Genomic DNA, 20,192 nt, shown 5'->3' on the forward strand with positions numbered 1-20,192 from the left:
AAGAACTATGCTAGGGAAAAGACACATATTATAGATTTAGAGGAGATTAAATAAACATGACAGGGCTTTCAGTTTTATTTCTGACATATTTGGAAGTTCTTATTCCCTTTGAATAAAATAAAATAAAAATAAAATAAATGGAGAGATAGTCCATACATTTGGACTGGAAGACATAAAGTTCAAGTGTCAAGATGTCAGTTCTTCCCAGTTTGATCTATAGATTCAATTCAATCCAAATCAAAATCCTAGCAAGTTATTTTATGGCTTATTGATAAATTGATTCTAAGTTTATATGGAGATGCAAAGACCCAGAAGATGGAAGAAGAACAAAGTTGGAGAATTGATGCTACCCAACTTCAAGACTTACTATAAAGCTACAGGAATCAAGATAGTGTTGTACTGGTGTAAGAACAGATAACTCGATCAGGGAAACAAAACAGAGAGCCCAGAAATAGACCTCTTTAGATATAGTCAAATAATGTTTGATAAAGAAGGAATACCAATACAATGAAGAAAAGACAGTCTCTTCAACAAATGGTCCTGGAACAACTGGACAGACACACACACACACACACACACACAAATTAATCTAGGCACAGCCTTTATAGCATCCACAGAAATTAACTCAAATGTGTCATAGACCTAATTGTAAAACACAAACTATAAAACTCCTAGGAAATAATATAGGAGAAATCTAGGTAACCTTACTTAGGTTACCTAAGTAACCTAGATGCTGATGCTTTTCTTAGATATAATACACATACTATAAAAGAAATAATTGATAAGCTAGACTTCATTAAAATTATAAACTTCTGCTCTGCAAAGAAAATGTCAAAAGAATGAGAAGACAAGCCACAGACTGGTTGAAAATACTGGCAAAATACACATCTGATTAAAAAAACCTTTTATCTAAAAATATACAAAGACGTCTTAAAACTCAACAAGAAAACAAACAACTTGATTAAAAATGGAACAAAGACGTTAAAAGATACCTCAATTAAGAATATACACACATGATAAATAAGCATATGAAAAGATGTTCCAAATAATATATCATCCGGTAAATGAAAATTAAAACAATAAGATGTCACTATACATGTATTAGGATGGCCAAAATCTAGAACACTGACAACACAAAATAAATACTGGTGAGCATTTGGAGCTACAACTCTCATTCATTGCTGGTAGAAATGCAAAATAGTATAGCCACTCTGAAAGACAGTTTGGCAGATACTTAAAAAACTAAAAATATTCTTACCATATAATCTAGTAATCACACTCCTTAGTATTTACCCAAAGGAGTTGAAAATATGTCCACAAAAACTTGGATGTTTATAGCAGTTTTATTCATAATTGCCAAAACTTAGAAACAACCAAGATGTTTTTCCGGAGGTGAGTGGATAAATACACTGTGATACATGCAGATAATGGAATATTATTCAGCACTAGAAAGAAACAAGCTGTCAAGCAATAAAAAGATATGGGCAAATCTTACATGCATATCACTAACTGAATGAAAACAATCTAAAAGTCTACATATTGCATTAAATGATATTTCTGAAAAGGCAAAACCATGGAGGCAATAAAAAGTTCAGTGATTGTTAGGCAGATGGAGAGGAGATAGAGAAAGTGCAGAGGACATTTAGGGCAGTGAACTACTCTATATGATATTACAGTGACATATATATGTTATTATACATTTGTCTAAAATCATCAAATATACCATTCCAAGAATGAATCCTAAGGTAAATAATGGACTTGTAGTGATTATGCTGTATCAATGTAGGTTCATTCTTGGTGCCATTCTGGTGAGTGATGTTAATGATATGGAGGCTGAGCATTTGTGGGGGCAGGGACCACACAGAAAATCTCTGTACTTTCTGTTCAATTTTGTGGTAATCCTAAAGCCGTTCTAAAAAGGACAGTTTTTTAAAAAAATTAAATGGTTGTACAGAAATAACCCCTTGAATATATGATCAAATGAGTTTTAACAAGGGTGACACGATTATTTAAAAGTAAAGGACAGTCTTTTCAACAAGTGGTGCTGAGAAAACTAGACATCCATATGCCAAGTAAAAAGTTAAACCAATACCTAACACTATAGATAAAAATACACTAAAAATGGACCAAAGACCTACATGTAAGACCTAAAACTATATAAAACTCTTAGAAGAAAACGTGAAGGAAGCTCCACAACATTGGATTTGGCAATAATATTGTGGAAAGACATCAAAGGCAAAGGTAACTAAAGAAAACAGAAATATTGGCTTCATGAAAATTAAAAAAAAATGTTGTGAGTCAAAATACACTATCAACAGGATAAAAAGACAAATAAAATATTTTCAAATCATGTATCTGATAAGAGATTAATATCCAAAAATATGGAAACCTCCTATAAATCAATACCAAACAACCTGATTCATAAACAGGCAAAGCATTTGAACAGATATTTCACCAAAGAAAATATACAAATGACTAACAAACATGAAAATATGCTCAACATCACTAATTATTAGGGAAATGCAAACCAAAACAATAATACGATACCAACTCACACCTATTAGGAAGATTACTAGCCAAAAAAAAAAAAAAAAAAAAATCACAAGTGTTGAAAATGTGGAGAAATTGGAACACTTGTGTGTTGTTGGTTAGAATGTAAAATGGCATAGCCATTATGGAAAAACAGTATGAGGATTCCTTAAAAAATTAAAAAAATAGAATTACCATATGATCCAGCAATTTTACTTGTGAGTATATACTTAAAGGAATTGAAAATTGGGTCTCAAAGAGATATTTATACATCTGTGTTCAAAGCAGCACTCATTACAGTAGCTATAAATGTGAGAGTAATCCAGTTGTTAATTAATGAATGAATATGTAAGATGTGATACAGACATATAATAAAACATTATTCAGCCTTAAAAAGAAAGGGAATTCTGACATATGCTACAACATGGATGAACCTGGAAAACACTATGCTAAGTGAAATAAGCCAGTCACAAAAAGATAAATGCTATATGAATCTACTTATGTGAGATACTGAGAGTAATAAAAAAAATCACAGAGACAGAAAATAGAATAGTGATTGCCAAGGGCTGGAAGGAAGGGGGAAATGGGGATTTATTGTTTAATAGATACAGAGTTGCAATTTTACAAGATGAAAAGTTCTGGAGATGGATGGTGGTACTAGAAGTACATATGAGTGTGTTTAATATCACTAAACCATACACTTAATAATAGTTAATATGGCGATTTTATGTTTGTGTATTTTGCCACAGTAAAAAAATATATACATAAAAAAAGGTTCAGGGAAATAGAAAAAATAATGTAAATACTAATCAAAAGAAAGCTAGAGTAGCTGTATTCATTTTGGACAAAATGATTTCATAACAAGAAAAAGATACTAGAATAAAAGAGGATATTACATAATGATAACGAGGCCAATTCTCCAAATAGATACAACAATCCTAAACATGTATGGACTCAACAACAGAATGTCAAAACACCTGAGGAAAAAAACTGATGGTCCTTGCAAAGAGAAATGAACAAATTCTTTATTATGATTGTAAACTTCAATACCACTCTTCTATTAATTGGTAGATCAAGCAGGCTAAAAATCAGCAAGGACATAGTTGGTTTGACCTGCAGTAGCAATTAACTTGATCCAATTGACATATAAAGAATGCTCCATCCAATATAGCAGAGTATACATTCTCCTCAAGCTCATATGAAACATCCATCAAGATACAAAGCCATGATATACAACTTAGCAAACATAAAATAATGGAAACCATACAAAGTAAATTCCCAGGTCACAGTGGAATTAAACTAGAAATTGACAATGAAAAAATAGCTCAGAAATCCTGAAATATTTAAAAGACTTTAAATAGTATATAGGTAAAGAAGAAGTCTCAAAAGAAATCAAACAGACATTTTGAGTTACATAAAAATAAAATGTGATATCAAATTTGTGGGAGGGAGGAAAAACAATATTTAGAGAAGAATTTATAGTATATAGCATTAAATACATAGAAAGAAGAAAGGTATACATCAGTAATATAAGCTTCCATTTTAACAACTATAGAAAGGAGCAATTTAAGACTAAAGCTAGAAGAATATGGAAATAATAAAAATTAGCATAGGATCAATAAAATTGAAAACAGAAAACGATGGAGAACATCAATGAAAGCAAAATCTAGTTTTTAAAAAAGATTTTCAATATTCTTTTTCTAGGAATGTTAATGAGAGAGAGAATACAAATTATCAACATCAAAAATGAAAGTGATAATCACTACTGATCCTAGAATAATTAAAAAGGAGTAATAAAAGAATACAACAAACAACTTTATATCTATAAATTTGAAAATTTAGATGAAATGGAGCAATTCCCAGAAAGCATAAACTAAATTCACAAAATGAGAAATACATAGATGAATAACCTTTTGTCTATTAAGGAAATTGAATCAATAATTAACAACCTGCAAAATATGAATCACATGTTTTCACTAATGGATTCTGCCAAATATAAAAGGAAGCAATAATATCAATTCTCCACAATTTTTTCTAGAACATAGAAGCAGAGAATATTTTCTATGTCATTTTATGAAGTAAGAATTATTTTTTATGTTTACCTATTTTTGACACAGAGAGAGGGAGAGAGAGAGAGAGAGCATGTGAGCTAGAGAGGGAGAGGGAGAGGGAGAGGGAGAGAGAGAGAGAGAGAAAGAGAGAGAGAAAGATCCAAAGCCAGCTTTAAGCTTACAGTGGAGAGCCCAATGTGGTGCTCAAACTCAGGAACCATGAGATCATGACTTGAGCTGAAGTCTGATGTTTAACCAACTGAGACACCCAGGCATCCGTAATATGAGAATTATTGTAATATGAAACCCAACCCAACCCAAACCAAACCAAACCAAAAAAACTACATTACAGGAAAGAATAAGTACAGAGCTATATCTCTCATGAACATAAACAGAAAAATTATGATAAAAATTTTAGAAAATTGAATCCAACCATTTGTACATATTTTAATACATTTTTATATGTTAAAAATTATTTCAGGCATGCAAGCCTGGTTCAACATTCAAAATCAAATTCAGTCAATGTAACCTACCACATCAATAGGCTAGAGAAGAAAAAATATATCATGAAAGACATATATATATATACATATATATATATATGTATATACATTGAATATCACATAACAACTCTTGGGAAGCCTGGTTGGCTCAGTCAGTAGAGCATGCAACTATTGATCTTGGTTGTGAGTTTGAGCCTCATTCTGGGAATAGAGATTACTTAAAAAAATAAGAAGTATAAAAAATACTAAAAACACAATGCTCACAGAAGTAGTAATGGGAGAAGTTCCTCATTTTGATAAGAAATATCTATAAAAATTCAAATAGCATCATTTTGAATAGTGAGAAAGTAGATGTTTTACTCCAAAATCAAGGGGAAAAAGTTCTCTATGAGCACTGAAGATCAGGGCAAGGATGTTCCCTCTCATTACTCCAATTCAACATATTACTAGAAGTCCTTGCCAGTTAAATAAGAAAAGGTAATAAAAGGTGTATGAATTGGAAATAAAGAAATACCATTGTCTCTATTTGTAGATGACAAGATTATTCATGAAGAAAATCCCAAAGAACTGACCAAAACCCTTAACTGGCAAGTGAGTATAGAAGGTCACTGAGTAAAAGTTTAATGTATAAGACTAAATTTCCTATATTACAGCAATTAACAAGTGGAATTTGAAATTAAAATACCCACAATAGTATATATCCTATGATTCCAATTATATAACATTTGGACAAGAAAAACTACTGAGATAGTAAACAGATCAGTGGTTGCCACAGATAGGGAACAGAAGAGGGCTGCATAGGTGACACCCACAATTTTTTTTTGAGGTGGTAAAACTAATCTGTATGATACAATGGTGAATATATGACAGTAAGCATTTGTCAAAACCTATAAAACTTTTTGTCCAAAAAGTAAATCATGGTATGCAAATTAAAAAAAATAATTGAGGAAGTCAGAAGTTCTCAGGGTAGAATGCAGAGTGTAACAAAAAAAATATAAATGTATGACAAATGTCAAAACAACCTCACTGAAGGGGATTGGGGAATAAGATACTGATCTAAGCATCTTTGCATATGAGTGGAGAGGCAACAAGAACTTCATGTTAGATGTATATTCCAGTTGATAAAGTTATTAACAATTTTAAAACCACCATACAGGTATACTACAATTGAACAATTAAGTGAATATATACTGGAAACCAGATTTATTACTTTTTTTAAGTGTTTATTTTTGAGAGAGAGAGAGAGAGAGAAAGTGAGAGAGAGAGAACATGAGTGAGCAGAGGAGGGGCAGAGAGAGAGGGAGACAGAGGATCTGAAGCAGGCTCCACACTGACAACAGAGAGCCCTATGTTGTCATAGGGGCTTGAACACATGAACTGTGAGATGATGAGCTGAGCCAAAGTCAGACGCTTAACCAACTAAGCCACCCAGGTGCCCCAGATTTCTTACTTTTGAGTGAAGTATTACAGATAAACAGGAAAAGAAGGTCAAAATAATCCAGGTGGTAATGGATTAGAGTTGGAAATATCAGTATGAGCTCATATTTAGCCTAACATGGGTACAGACGGATACACATAGAAATATTCATTATACATATGTGTATATACACATGTTAGTATATGAATATATATCTCTTTGCTTTGTCATCTGAGAGGGTCTAGAAGTAATGATAGCCCAGTAGTAATGAGTACACTTGGTGTCCAGATCTTTGTTTCTAAAAACACTCTCCAATAAACAGAACCAGGGATCCTTGGTGGAATGGCTGAATCTATGACTGGGTAGGAAATATACAAAATGAGCCAGGTGCATCTTCCAGTGCCAGAAAAAAGAAATAATCTCAACAAGACAGAACAAAAATAAAAACCTCAAACTCATAATAATAGGAATGTTTCCAAGGTACATAGTCCAAATGGCCAAAGCTGGAACAAATTGAGCAACACAATTAATAAAGTAGGATTGGACCCTTGTGCACTGATCGTGGGAATAAAAGCTGGTACAGCCACTGTGGAAGATAGTGGAGGTTCCTCCAAAAATTAAAAATAGCAGTACCCTACTATCCAGTAATTGCACTACTGGGTATTTACCCAAAGAATACAAAAACACTAATTCAAAGCGATATATGCACCCTTGCTTACTGCAGCATGATTTACAATATCTAAAACATGGAAGTAGTCCAGGTGTCCATCAATGGATGAATGGTTAAAGATGTGGTATGTATACAATGGAATATTATTCAGCCATAAAAAGAATGAAATCTCACCATTTGCAACAATATGGATGAAGCTGGAGAGTATAATACTAAGCAAAATAAGTCAGTGAGAGAAAGACAAATACCATATGATTTCACTTATATGTGGGATTTGAGAAACAAAACAAACTAACAAAGGACTAAACAGAGAGCAAAACCAAAAAACAAACTCTTAACCATAGAGAACAAACAGATGGTTACCAGAGGGGAGGTGAATGCAGAGATGAGTGACAGTAGGTGAAAGGGATTAAGAGTACACTTATCTAGATCACCACTGAGCAATATATGGAATTGTGGAATTACTATATTGTACACCTGAAACTACTATTAACACCATACGCAGGAATTAAAAACAAATAAAAACAAAGTAGTATTGGATTATAAACCAAATGATAAATTATTCATCAGTCCATATTGATGTATAAAAAAGGATTTAATATTCATCAGTCTATACTGATACACATAGAAGTATTGGATCAGTCTATACTGATGAATATTATATGTTTATATTATATATTTAAATATTTTATATGTTTAAATATTAAAATATTTATATTTTTATAAATATATTAAAAGGATGTATAAAAAAGGATTTATTTACGGTCTTTAAATGTAAGACCGTAAATAAATTTCCCACTTAGATTAATCTCAAATAATTTATGTACATAGTCTACCTTAAGAAGTGGAACATTATTCCCCAGTCCTTAGTCATCGGCTATACTTAGTGACTCTTTCAAACAGAGAAGTAGGGATGTAGAGGAAAAAAAGTAACTTTATAGTGGAGAAGCCTGAAAAACACTACCTCTATCTATCCAAGTGATTAAGGTTAACATCAACAGTGATAAGATATATTGATAACAGATGCTTTGGATATTATGTGCAGATAATGGCCCTTTTTGTTTGTGATAATCCTTCCCCAAAAAAACTTATCCCAATCTAATCATGAAATCAGCAGGCAAATCCCATCTGAGGGACATTCTATAAGATACCTTACTAATGTTCCTCAAAATTGTGAAGTTCACCAAAAACAAGGAAAGTCTAAGAAACTTCAAAAACCAAGAGCAAATCAGAGGACATTACAAGTAAATGGGATCCTGAATAAAAAGAGGATATTAGGTAAAGACTTGGAAAATCTGAAGTGTGTGCTTTATTAGGTACTTATTAATAATAATGTATCAGTATTGATTCATCAATTATGACAAATAACGATATGGTGAATGTATCATACTAATGGTAAATATTAATAATAAAAACTGGGTAGGAGATATATAGAATTCTCTGTATAATCTTGGTAATCATTTTGTATCTAAAATGGTTCAAAAATTTAAAATTAAATATTTATTGAAAAAGGGAATTATATATACACACACACATATATACACACACACACACACACACACACACACACACACATATATATATATATATATAATGTAAAAATTATTTGGAATCTTCTGGGGATTTTTTTCACATGCTGACATGTGGATGTCAACATCACTCAATTCCATCAGAAGTCCTAAGGTATAATTTTGACTCTGGCATCAGATTTTTTCTTAAGCTTTTCAGTATTATGAACAATTGAATTAGCTGAACTAAATGATTATTCATAAAGAAGTAGAAACCTGGAGTACTTTAATAACTATAGAACAGAGAATCAGACACAAGTGGCTTTACTTGTGAAACTTAAGACTTCAAGTAATAGGTAAGGCCTAGATTGCTTAAACTTCCTTAAAATAGAGAATACATTTTTAAGAAAGTCTTCTTACTCTCTCCAAGAAGTAAACAAAACCTGATATCCAAAATCAGCTAGGAGATCACAAAAATAACCACCATAGCAATAAATAACAGCCCCAATTTCACTTATAACCAGAGATGCTACAGCATGTTCAAAATAATCAAAATATATCAGGACAAACTAGTTTTCATCCCATTAATGATCTTGTGATTCAACACAAGTATATTCATTTCTGTAAACTGACTTTACTAATAGTGTAACCCACTTAAACCTAGGGAGGTAAGTGTCCTAGCCTTTGTATAAAACTTTAATACTAGCAAATATAACCATATAGTAATTAAAAGCTCCTTTGAAATAACAAAATGTATGTCAAATGTAAAAATACATTCTTTAAAAAAGTTTTTTTTTTTATGTTTACTTGTTTCTGAGAGACAGAGCCTGAGCAGGGGAGGGGCAGAGAGAGAGAAGTTACAGAATTTGAAGTATGCTCCAGGCTCCGAGTGGTCAGCACAGAGCCCTATGCGGGGCTCCAACTCACGAACCATGAGATCATGATCTGAGCTGACATCTGACGCTTAACCAACTGAGCCGCTCAGGCATTCCATAAAAATACATTCTTAATGCATAATAACACTTCCAGAAAGTCCTTTCTAGATGTTTTTTTCTAAATATTTATCACACCCCCCCATTAATTGCCTCAAAAATGTTTTCCCGCCCAAATCACCGTTCCCCAAACTTGGCCTGTACATGTATACTTTTGTTTCTTACCCCATCCATTACCCTGTTTTTCTTTATTTGAATATTAATTATCTGTGCTTTCTAAGGTAGAATTATTTGGTTCTTAGCTTTTTCCAATATCTTTTTCCTTAGCACAACCTGCACAAAAGGCTAAGGGGCTGAAGAGGAGATACAGAACATGACAAAGACGAGTAGGAAAAAGAGAAGTGGAAACTTCAAAACTATCCTTCATGGGTGAGAGGGAAAGTCAAGACGGATAATTAGTCCACTAATTATCTTGAGTGGATATATTTTAGTCAGCTACAACAGGTTAATGGATAAGAACCTTATGGTTATTTTGATACATTATAAAAAAGAATTTATTAAATTCAAAACGTTTCCTAGTTAATATCTCTTAACTGTTATTGAAGAAAACTTCTTAAACTCAGCATCTATTTATTTTTCTATGACAAAATGGAATGCATTGCCTTTTTCTCAGCTGTTACTAATCTGACTTGAATACTTTTTAAATGATTACTGATTTTTTTTTTGGGGGGGACCAGATATACTGATTGATTAGTCTCTAATGAACAAATAAAAATCTGTCTCCAGTCTGAACTTAGTGAATCAGAATCTGATGGGTGGGGCCTAGGGATCTTTGGCTTTAAAGAGCTCTCTGATGATTCTGATGTACATGTTGCTTACCATCCAGTATCGGGGTTGGGGGGAAGATAGGAAACTACCACTATTAATTTCAGTATGAGGTAGACTGAGACCAGGATTCTGGAAAGCTTTGAGAGGTACTATGGAGACATAAAGGTGGGGGACATTGATTCTGACTGAGAAGCCTTCTAAAGATGGTATATTATAAAGTCTGTGAAGGATGAATGCAAAGTAATAAGGATCATTTACTCAATCCTTCACTTATGAGAAAGGAAAGAGATTCACTTGAATTGCCTCTTACAGGATAAACCTGTGGATATTTGAAGACAGACTTGTCTCTTTCTAAGAAAAGCATTTCAGTTTCCTAGTGTTGGGGAATATTTAAACATTAAATTTGCCAAGTCCTGATACCGTATTACCAGAGGCCTAATATTAATCATTAGATTTCTAAGGTTTTAATAGAATTGGCAGAAACTAAGAAAAGTGTGGAGTGTTCCCTCTTTTTTTTTATAGTATACTCCTGCTTGTTCTAACATTATCCTCTATGCAAAAGAGCCTCAAATGGTCATAGATTAGCATAACGGCTCCTTTATTGCTATTTTACTTTCTTGTCTTACCTCTGTCTGGAATGCTTCTTTGATTGGAATGATTAAAGCCCCTCTGGGAATCAGCATGTATACTAGAAAAGGCGCAGAATACGTTTTCTCCCCCGATATATAAAATCTAGCAGATTTAATATGTATATATTTTCCTGAGGATTCTCTTTTTTTACTGAGATGTAATTTACACATTATGTTAGTTTCAGGTATACAACTATAGAGAGCAACATGGAGTCTAGCAGTTACTCACGTCAAGCAGTAACTTCTGTCAAGCAGTGACACAAGAACTAAGGGCATTGCAGCTAAGACCAGATACCACCGAAAGCAGCCCAAGTGGACAACACACTCAGAACTGATGCTCAGCGGAAACAGGAGGCCCAAGACTCATTAAATCCCTTTAAAAAGGGAGGAGTTTTGAAACAACCTGTCAGACTTACAAGACACTGACCCTTTCAGGTGTGACCACATGAAACATGGAGGATTTAGAGGCAGTAGCCACCAAAGGCTCTGATCGATTGACCTCCAATCAGAACAAGGATCCTCCACTGCTTGAACATGATAAGCAGCACATGCTGAGAGCTAACCCGGACAGACCTAGGCTGTATCTCAGTGGTGCATCCAGAGACCAATTTCATGTTTGGGTTGCTATTTTCCTATCCCCCGTTCTATCATGTTCGATGTGTAACTTGTCTTGTGATTTGCTTTGTGTGACGGATAAGAAGCCAAGTTAAACAAGTAGTGAAATGTCATTGAGTTTGAAATCCTGAAACTGCTTTATAATCATATTAACATTGCTTTATGATTGAATAAAGCTGACACTGTAGAAAAACATAACTTGTCTTTGAGACTTGTATATATTGGGAAATGATCACTGCAATAAATCTAGGTAACATCTGTCACCTTATGTAGTTACAGAATTTTTTTCTTGTGATGAGAACTTTGAAGATCTCCTCTCTTAGCAACTTTCAAATATGTAATTCAGTACTATTAGCTATTGTCACAGTAGTGTATATTATATCAGCATATTATTAAAGAAATATTTCAAAGTTTTGCCGAAGGGATGAAATCTTCCAGGAGTGATGGGGATAGACTTGTTTCTTTGGGGGAAAAATATAGAATCTTATCTCATACTATACTCACAAATATATGCTGGATGTATTAATACTAAAATAAAAATATAATTGAAGTAGGGATAGTCATAAATATAGTAAACTTTAATAAAATACTAATAAAATATTATAAAACCAAACAAAATGGATGTAAAGATGAAAAACATATTCATAACTTTGCAGAGTCCAAAACCCACTTAAGGAACACAAAATCTCTAATGTTTTAAAGGAAAGGAGAGGCAGGTTCATCAAGGCAATAATAATAAAGATCAGAATGACAAAAGGAAAGTTAGATGTTACAAAAGAAATAATAATCTTGAAGTAAATAGTTCAGGCCTATCAAAAATCCATTAAGAATGTTTCTGTAAATTGGTTTTAAAAAGGTAAAAAACATTAGAAAAATATGCAAGGAATAGAAACAAAAAACACAGTACAAATAATTAATAAATATGTAGTAATGCTTCAACTTCAATATTAATCATGAAAATGCAGACTAAACAAGAAGGACATGGCATTTTTACTTAGTAAGAGGATAAAAGTAAAAATGAGTTGGCAAGGCATGTAGAAACAGGCAGGCTCATCAAAGAAATAATTTGGTGTTTATCTTAATTTAAAAATATGCAGTCGTTGACCCAGTTATTCAACTTCTAGGCAAGTTTTATAAATGTGCACAAATATCAATATATATCTTCTAATAGTAAAAAGTTGGCAACAATTTAAATTTTCAGATTTTTAGCAAGGCAAATTTTCACTTGTGATGGCTAGTTTTATGTGTCAACTTGCCTGGCCACAGGGTGCCCAGATAATTTTTTGGACGTGTCTGGGAGGGTTTCCAGTGAAGATTAGTATTTGGATCAGTGGACTCAGTAAAGTAATTTGTCCTCCCCAATGTGAGTGGGTATCATCCAATCCACTGGAGGTTAAACAGAACAAATGTAGGAGGAAGGGGAAGTTCAACCCACTTTCCCTACCCACTGCTTGAGCCAACATCTCATCTCATCTTTTGCCCTCAGACTGGGATGTATATCATCAACTCTGGTTCTCAGCTTTTGGAACCAGATTGAATTACACCATCAGTTTTCCTGAGTTTCCAGTTTGTAAATGGCAGATCATAAGATTTATCAGCCTCTGTATTTGCATCAGCTAATTCCTCATAATAACTCTCCTTTGTGTATATATTATCCTACTGGTTTTGTTTCTCTGGAGATCCCTGACTTACACATCACTCAACTAGAAGCTACATTTCTCAGCCTTTCTTACAACTAGAAGTACTCTTGTAACTAAATTCTGGCCAGTCAGATATAAATAAGCAGTGAGAGTGACAATTCTGAGCATACCTCTAAATAGAGAAACTGCTCACTCTTCAATTCCTCTGTCCCACTCTCCCTCTCCTGTGGGCCATATCAAACATAATGGACAGGAACCAGTTCCTCTTGCATAAATGAGAAAAACACTCTTGAGGGTGGCAGACCAACAAAATAAAGTGAAATCTGGTTCCCTGAAACTGTCCTGGGGAGAGCCATCTGACCCTCCTGGGACTTCTGTGTGAGACAAAAATAGACTTTCCATCTGGTTTAAGCCACTGTTAATCAGTTCCAGGTTGTGAAGATAAAAAAGATACTTCAACTGATCCAGTAGTAAATGTACAGGCACTGAAAATGTGACACTGAAATATGAAACATACCATCATAGACACTTTTATCAGAATTCAAATACACATTCAGAGTCAAACCCCACAAATCAGCATTCTGACATCTCCAAAATTCGGATGAGGATACATAACCAAGGCACTTATACTTTAGCTCATTTTGTTTTTCACTAACCTCCGAAGTAAGAGCCATCTGTCAGCTTCATTTCTTTACTGGATTTTGTGATGACACCAGCAACACCATGTTGAATGAAATACATTTTTTTACCCACCGCTCCTTCTCGTATGATATAATCTCCGGGTTGAAACACCTCAAATCTCAACTTGCTCAGCATGGCGGTCACAAAATTGGGATCTGCATTAGCAAACAGTGGCATTGTAGCCACTAGTTTCCGACAGTTGAAGTTGACAATCTCCTAAAGACGGCAGGAGTAAACAAATATTAAGAGAGGTATTAATCATATCAGGGAGAAAAGCACACCCTTAAATTAAAATCTATATATAATAGCACAATTTTGCAATTTAAATTCAGAACCAAAGATGCATACATTCTAATAATCTGCATCTCTCTTCAAAGCCAGAAATTATGGTTTATTTTGGTGTTGGAATTTTATATTCACATCACCTAGTATAGTATAGATATATATTAAACATTCTCATTAAAATGTGAATTAAATATATACATTTCACTTTTTATACCTTCCCATTCCTTTGCTATACTCTATGTAAAATTAGAACTCAAATGTGGAAGAGTTTCAGTCTCCCTTTGATCTTATTTTATGAAGAAAAGAAGCCACACTACCTCCTATTAGCTATAATATTGCTGCTCCTATGCTCCATGATATTGTTGAATGATCTAACTTGTGCCTACTGACCAGAATTCTGAAACAAAGGCCCAGCTGTCAGACAACAGTATTTTTTTCCTTAATGTTATTCACAGTGAAGTGAGGACAATGGAGTGTGCAGAAAAAGGTTACCCAAGAAGGCTCTAATCTAACTATTGTCTATAATTGTAAATTCAATCTGTTTCTGGGATAGATCAGAAAATCACTCTTTTCAAAGCCTCCTGGGTTTCCACTGGAAGTCTTGCAATGGAGGGGCCATATTTTCTTTCTCCTGAATTGTTTGTTTGTTTTATTTCTGGAACCAAGCCAATTTGAAATTAGAAGACTTACATATTTGATTTCATTCTGTAGATGCTGGTCCAGATTAGATATAGTGCTATCTCCTTGGGATAACATACAGATGGGGGACCAACCACTTTTCATCTTTCAGTTAGATATGTAAAAGGATAAACAACAGGAATCTAAATTTTACCACAATGCCACTTCTCAAAACTTTCTTCTCCAATGAGCCCTGAGAGAAAAGTGTTAAACCTGAATTTGTGATCTAGAAACTGAAGGAAACCCTGATAAGAGGAGGGGAAAGGGCAAAAAGATTTGGGGATAGTAGCAAAGGCTGAGATCTAAATTCTTTCTTGGGGAAACATTTGTATATATTATACAAATTTATAGAGTAAGACTGAGGGAAAATGTTTCCTAAATCCTAAATTTTTTTTTAATATTAATTTATTTTGAGAGTGAGAGAGAGCGAGCATGCATGTGAGTGCACACACTTCAGCAAGAGAGAGCAGGGAAGGGGCAGAAAGAGAGAGAATTGCAAGCAGGCTCCGTGTTGTCAATGTAGAGCCTGACACAGGGCCCGATCCCAAGAACCATCAGCTCATGACATAAGCCAGAATGAAGCGTCAGAAGCTTAAATGACTGAGCCACCCAGGTGCCCCGAAAGCTTCCTCAATCTTGTTCTATAAAATGACCCAATCTTATCCTGGAATAGGTAAAAAAAAAAAATTCCAGCTGATATAGAGGGCACAAAATTTGGGGTACACCACAGAACAAAAGCTATTTCATCCTTAATATCTTCGGAGTTCAGCAGAGCAAGGAAGAGTCTCTAATGGTGGGGCTTCATGGAGGATGGTAAAATATTTAAAAACCAGCTGTAAGAAGCAAAGAGCGAACATAACAACAACAAAGGAAGATATTACATGTAACATCCAAGCGTAAATAATGTGCAGTTGACTCCATGGGTGGCTGTACCTGGGACAATTCTAACTAGTGCTGAAGTGCCGTGGTGAAGGTGAGACTACAGTAAGATTCAGCATGCAGTAAGTGCTCTGTCAGTGTGCACGCATACACATGTGAAAGTGGAAGGTAGGAGGAAAAGAACAAAAAAGGAAAGCTGGGAGGGAAGGAAAGAAGGAAGACGGAGTTTCCGCATGGAAAAAAGTGCTCACAAAAACAAGTTTTGTTCCCATTGGTAAGTATTTACTTAAAACTCTCAAGCAGATAGCTTGAGAAACAAGTCTCTTATGCAAAAAAAATGTGTTTTTATTATTCAAAATACTTCTAAACAAAAGTTCATGAAGATAAGAGGTGAACCACTCAAGGTATTCAAGGTCACCACATGAGTTGAAGGAAGATAGAGTAGGTCATTAAAAGGACCAGATTGATTGAGAATTAATGATTTCACATGTAAGATGACAGAAGAATACTGCTACTGCGTAGGAAAGTGAAAGTAAGTCAGGTTGCAGAGAAAATAAGAATTTTCAAACAAAAATAATAGAGAATCTTTAAATCTATGTTCTTTGATTTAAACCACATTTTTTTCTCTTCATTGTTCTCTTACACTTTATTTTAGAAAATAATTGGGAGTATATTTTATAAACAATTAAACTGTTCTTTACTTATATGAATAACTCTTTTTCTATAATGCATTGCATATTAAGGTTTACCTATTATGACTGCCTTGATTGTAACTCTGTGGGGATAATTTCATATTATTGTTATTGATTAAAGGAATTCATTAATTTTCTCTTTCCCTGTGGAACTTTTACCAGCAATGTGGCTACAATCAGGCTGAAACCGTAAATTCTAACAAGTATTTGATAAGAAAAAAAAGTAATTAGGCAGAAGGTGATTTGCATTTAAAAGCCCATTCTCCTCCCATGAAATTTGCTTGCTTGGAGGGCATATAGTTTAATCGAAATGCTCATGTGAGTCTAGAAGTGAAGAAAACTTTTAAAAGCTCTTCTCCATCAATCATATTTCTTTATAGCACATTTTCTTAGGGAGCATATTTAATTAAGTTATTAATATCTCTCCATATGTAAAACAAGACTTTTAAAGCTCCTCCTCCATCAATCACAGTTCCTTATAAGCACATTGACTTAAGTAAAACACACGGTTAAGTTATTAATATCTCTAATTTCCATCCAGATTTTTTATGGCACTTATTATAATGAGCTATTTTAGCAACATGTCTGGCCTGAATTAAGAGTATTGACCATATGTTTTAAATTGAGGAAGGCTCTGTTCCTCAGGGAATCAGACACGGCCCTGACCTTAAAAAGGCACTCCAGACTACTAAGCTTACTATCGACACTTAAAAAAAAAAAAAAATGTAACTACTTCTTCCCAAAGCATCTTGTAGTAACAGAAAGTACAGATGTGCTAAAAAACAAACACAAATATCAACCAAAAAAATAAAAAATCCCACAATGATGAAAGTATTTCAAAGGGGCCAAATGAAAGAGCTACCAATGGCTAGAGCTTTAATAATTTGTGTAACAAAGTAAATAATGTAGTGATGAATTAATCCCAAAGTATTATAAACTAAATAATTATAAGATTGTACTCACATAATTAAACAACTGAGTAATTTTAAACACAAATCTGTTCAAATTCCAAATACACTTTTACCTATTAAAAAGAAGCATAATACAATGAACAATGAAAAATCCTGCATTTGATCCTGCTTTGGCTGTCTATTTCAGGTATGAAAGTCCTTCCTTTTCAGCATTGTTTTGTCTTGTTTTGGTATCATATGACAGAGCTATTTCTGTTCATTGTTTAGACACAGAGGTCTAGAGTATTTTTTAAAGTATAATATAGAGTAAAGAGCACAAATCTTAAGTGAACACAAATTTTAAGTGAATTTTTCAAATGTGTAACCACCTGATCCCCATTTAGGGTTTATCAGAAAGTTTCCTTTTATTTCCTTTTCCAGTTAACACCAAAGGTTCTAGCTATTCTGATTTCTGTCGCTATAAGTTTCACCTGTTCTTGAACTTCAGATTATATGGGATCATATACTATGTATTCTTTTGTGTCTTGCTTCTTTAGCTCATCATTATATCACTGTGATTCATCCATATTGTTGGGTGGTGGTAGTTCTTTCTTTTTATATTTCAGCTTGTATTTCATTTTATGACTATGCCATAGTTTATTTATCCATTCTACGCTTCATGACATTTAGGGTGTTTTCAGTTTTAAGCTATTAAGATACACCTGTTATGAACATTCTTGAAGTGCCATATGCACTGATTTTTCTCTCTTTCTCCTTTTTTTTGGCTTTTTAAGTTTTTATTTTAATTTTAGGTAGTTAACATACAGTGCTATACTAGTTTCAGGTATACAATATAGAGATTCAACATATATCGCCTAGTGCTCACCACAAATGTACTCCTTAATCCCCATCACCTGTTTAACCCATATTCCCACTCCCTTTCTCTTGCCTCTCTGGTAACCATCAGGTTGTTCTCTATAATTAAGAGTTTGTTTTTGATTTGTCTTTTTCTCTTTTTCCCCTCTTTGCTCATTTGTTCTATTTCTTAAGTTCCACATATGAGTGAAATCATATGGTATTTGTCTTTCTCTGACTGACTTATTTTGCTTAGCATTATACTCTCTGGCTCCATCCATGTTGTTGCAAATGGCAAGATTTCATTCTTTTTAATGGTTGAATAATATGAGAGAGAGAGAGAGAGACTGTGTGTGTGTGTGTGTGTGTGCGTGTGTGTGTGTGTGTGTACACATCTTCTTTACCCATTCATCCACTGATGGACACTTGGGCTTCTTCCATACTTTGGCTATTGTAAATAATGCGGCTATAAACATAGGGATGTATGTATCCCTTTGATTAGTGTTTTTGTATTCTTTGGCTAATTATCCAGTAGTGAAACTGCTAGACCATATGGTAGTTCTATTTGTAAAATTTTGAGGAACCTCTGTACTGTTTTCCACAGTGACTGTACCCACACTAATTTCTCTTGAATATTTATTTACCTTATGTTGGGATTGCTGGGTGGTAAGCTTATATTTAATACTAGTAGATACTACCAAAAGTTTTCTAAAATGACTGTATTACTTTTCTCATATGCTAGTAATATATAAGTTCCAGTTGTCTTACATCCACAGTAAAATTTGATGTTATCATTCTTTAATTTTAGTCATTAGTAAGTACACAGTCTCATTGTTTTACAATTTTTTCTCATCATAGTTTTATTTTACATTTCTCCAATGATTAATGTTGTTATGCACATTTTTTGCATCTTACTGATCAGATGAATATCCTGTTAGGTGAAGTGCCCAGTCAAGTTTCACTCATTTCTTCCGACTGTTGGAGTTCTTTTTACAGTCTTGACATGAGTTCTTTGTTGGGATATACATTGTAAATATCTTCTCCCCATCTGTGGCTTGCCTTTTCATTCTTAGTGGTATCTTTTATCATATATATAAATATAAATATATATTATATATAAATATAAATTTATATAAATATATATTTATATATAAATATAAATATTTATATATATTATATAAATATTTATATATATTATTTATATATTATATATATTAATATTTATATATTTATATAAATATAAATATATATTTATATATAAATTTATATAAATATATATTTTATATAAATTTAAATTTATATAATATAATATATTATATATTTATATGTATAAAATATAAATATATATATATTTTGGTGAGCTGATTCCAGTTTGTTTAACTTTATGGCAATCAGGAAAATGGGATTTGAGATATATGCAGATTGCTTCACAAAGTATTACTTTTTACCATAAATCAGAACTTAGGAATCATGCAAACTCTGAGACCCGGGAAAGCTTAGGCAATATTTTGTTGGACTATTGTTAAAAAGAATAATAATATTTTAAGTCTCCTTGAAGCACTACAATTCTTTACCAGTAATTTAATCATCATTGTGGAAAATTTCATTTTGTGAAACATTTAGATCTCCTCCATTCTACATTATTTTGTTCTACACAGTATAGTTCTAAAATGTCTTAGGGATGGTAGCTATAAATGTAATTACCATCATTACAATAATGAATCATAGAGTAATCTTAACAAAACAGAGCTGCTGTTACATTGCTAAATTCCTACACCCAACATACCCTGTATTTTTAGACTCTGCAGAACACACAAGACCTTCCTTCTAAGAACTTATATTAGACATTTCAATGGCATCTAGACATATAGACTTCTATACTAACTCTAGACACAAGTAACTAAATATAG

General features: G+C 33.2%; 1 protein-coding gene across 1 annotated transcript in view; it reads right to left on the reverse strand.

The window, feature by feature from the left end:
* The window catches only part of HCN1 (hyperpolarization activated cyclic nucleotide gated potassium channel 1), a 387,066-nt gene that overhangs the window by 37,156 nt on the left and 329,718 nt on the right, over positions 1-20,192 (reverse strand). Inside the window, exon 6 of the mRNA XM_039234146.1 lies at positions 13,979-14,219. Coding sequence (XP_039090077.1) covers positions 13,979-14,219 — 241 coding nt within the window. The remainder of the gene's footprint in view (positions 1-13,978; positions 14,220-20,192) is intronic.

This window comes from Hyaena hyaena, unplaced genomic scaffold (assembly GCF_003009895.1).
Source record: "Hyaena hyaena isolate Hyena2069 unplaced genomic scaffold, ASM300989v1 scaffold_83, whole genome shotgun sequence".
NCBI classification, from domain to species: domain Eukaryota; kingdom Metazoa; phylum Chordata; class Mammalia; order Carnivora; family Hyaenidae; genus Hyaena; species Hyaena hyaena.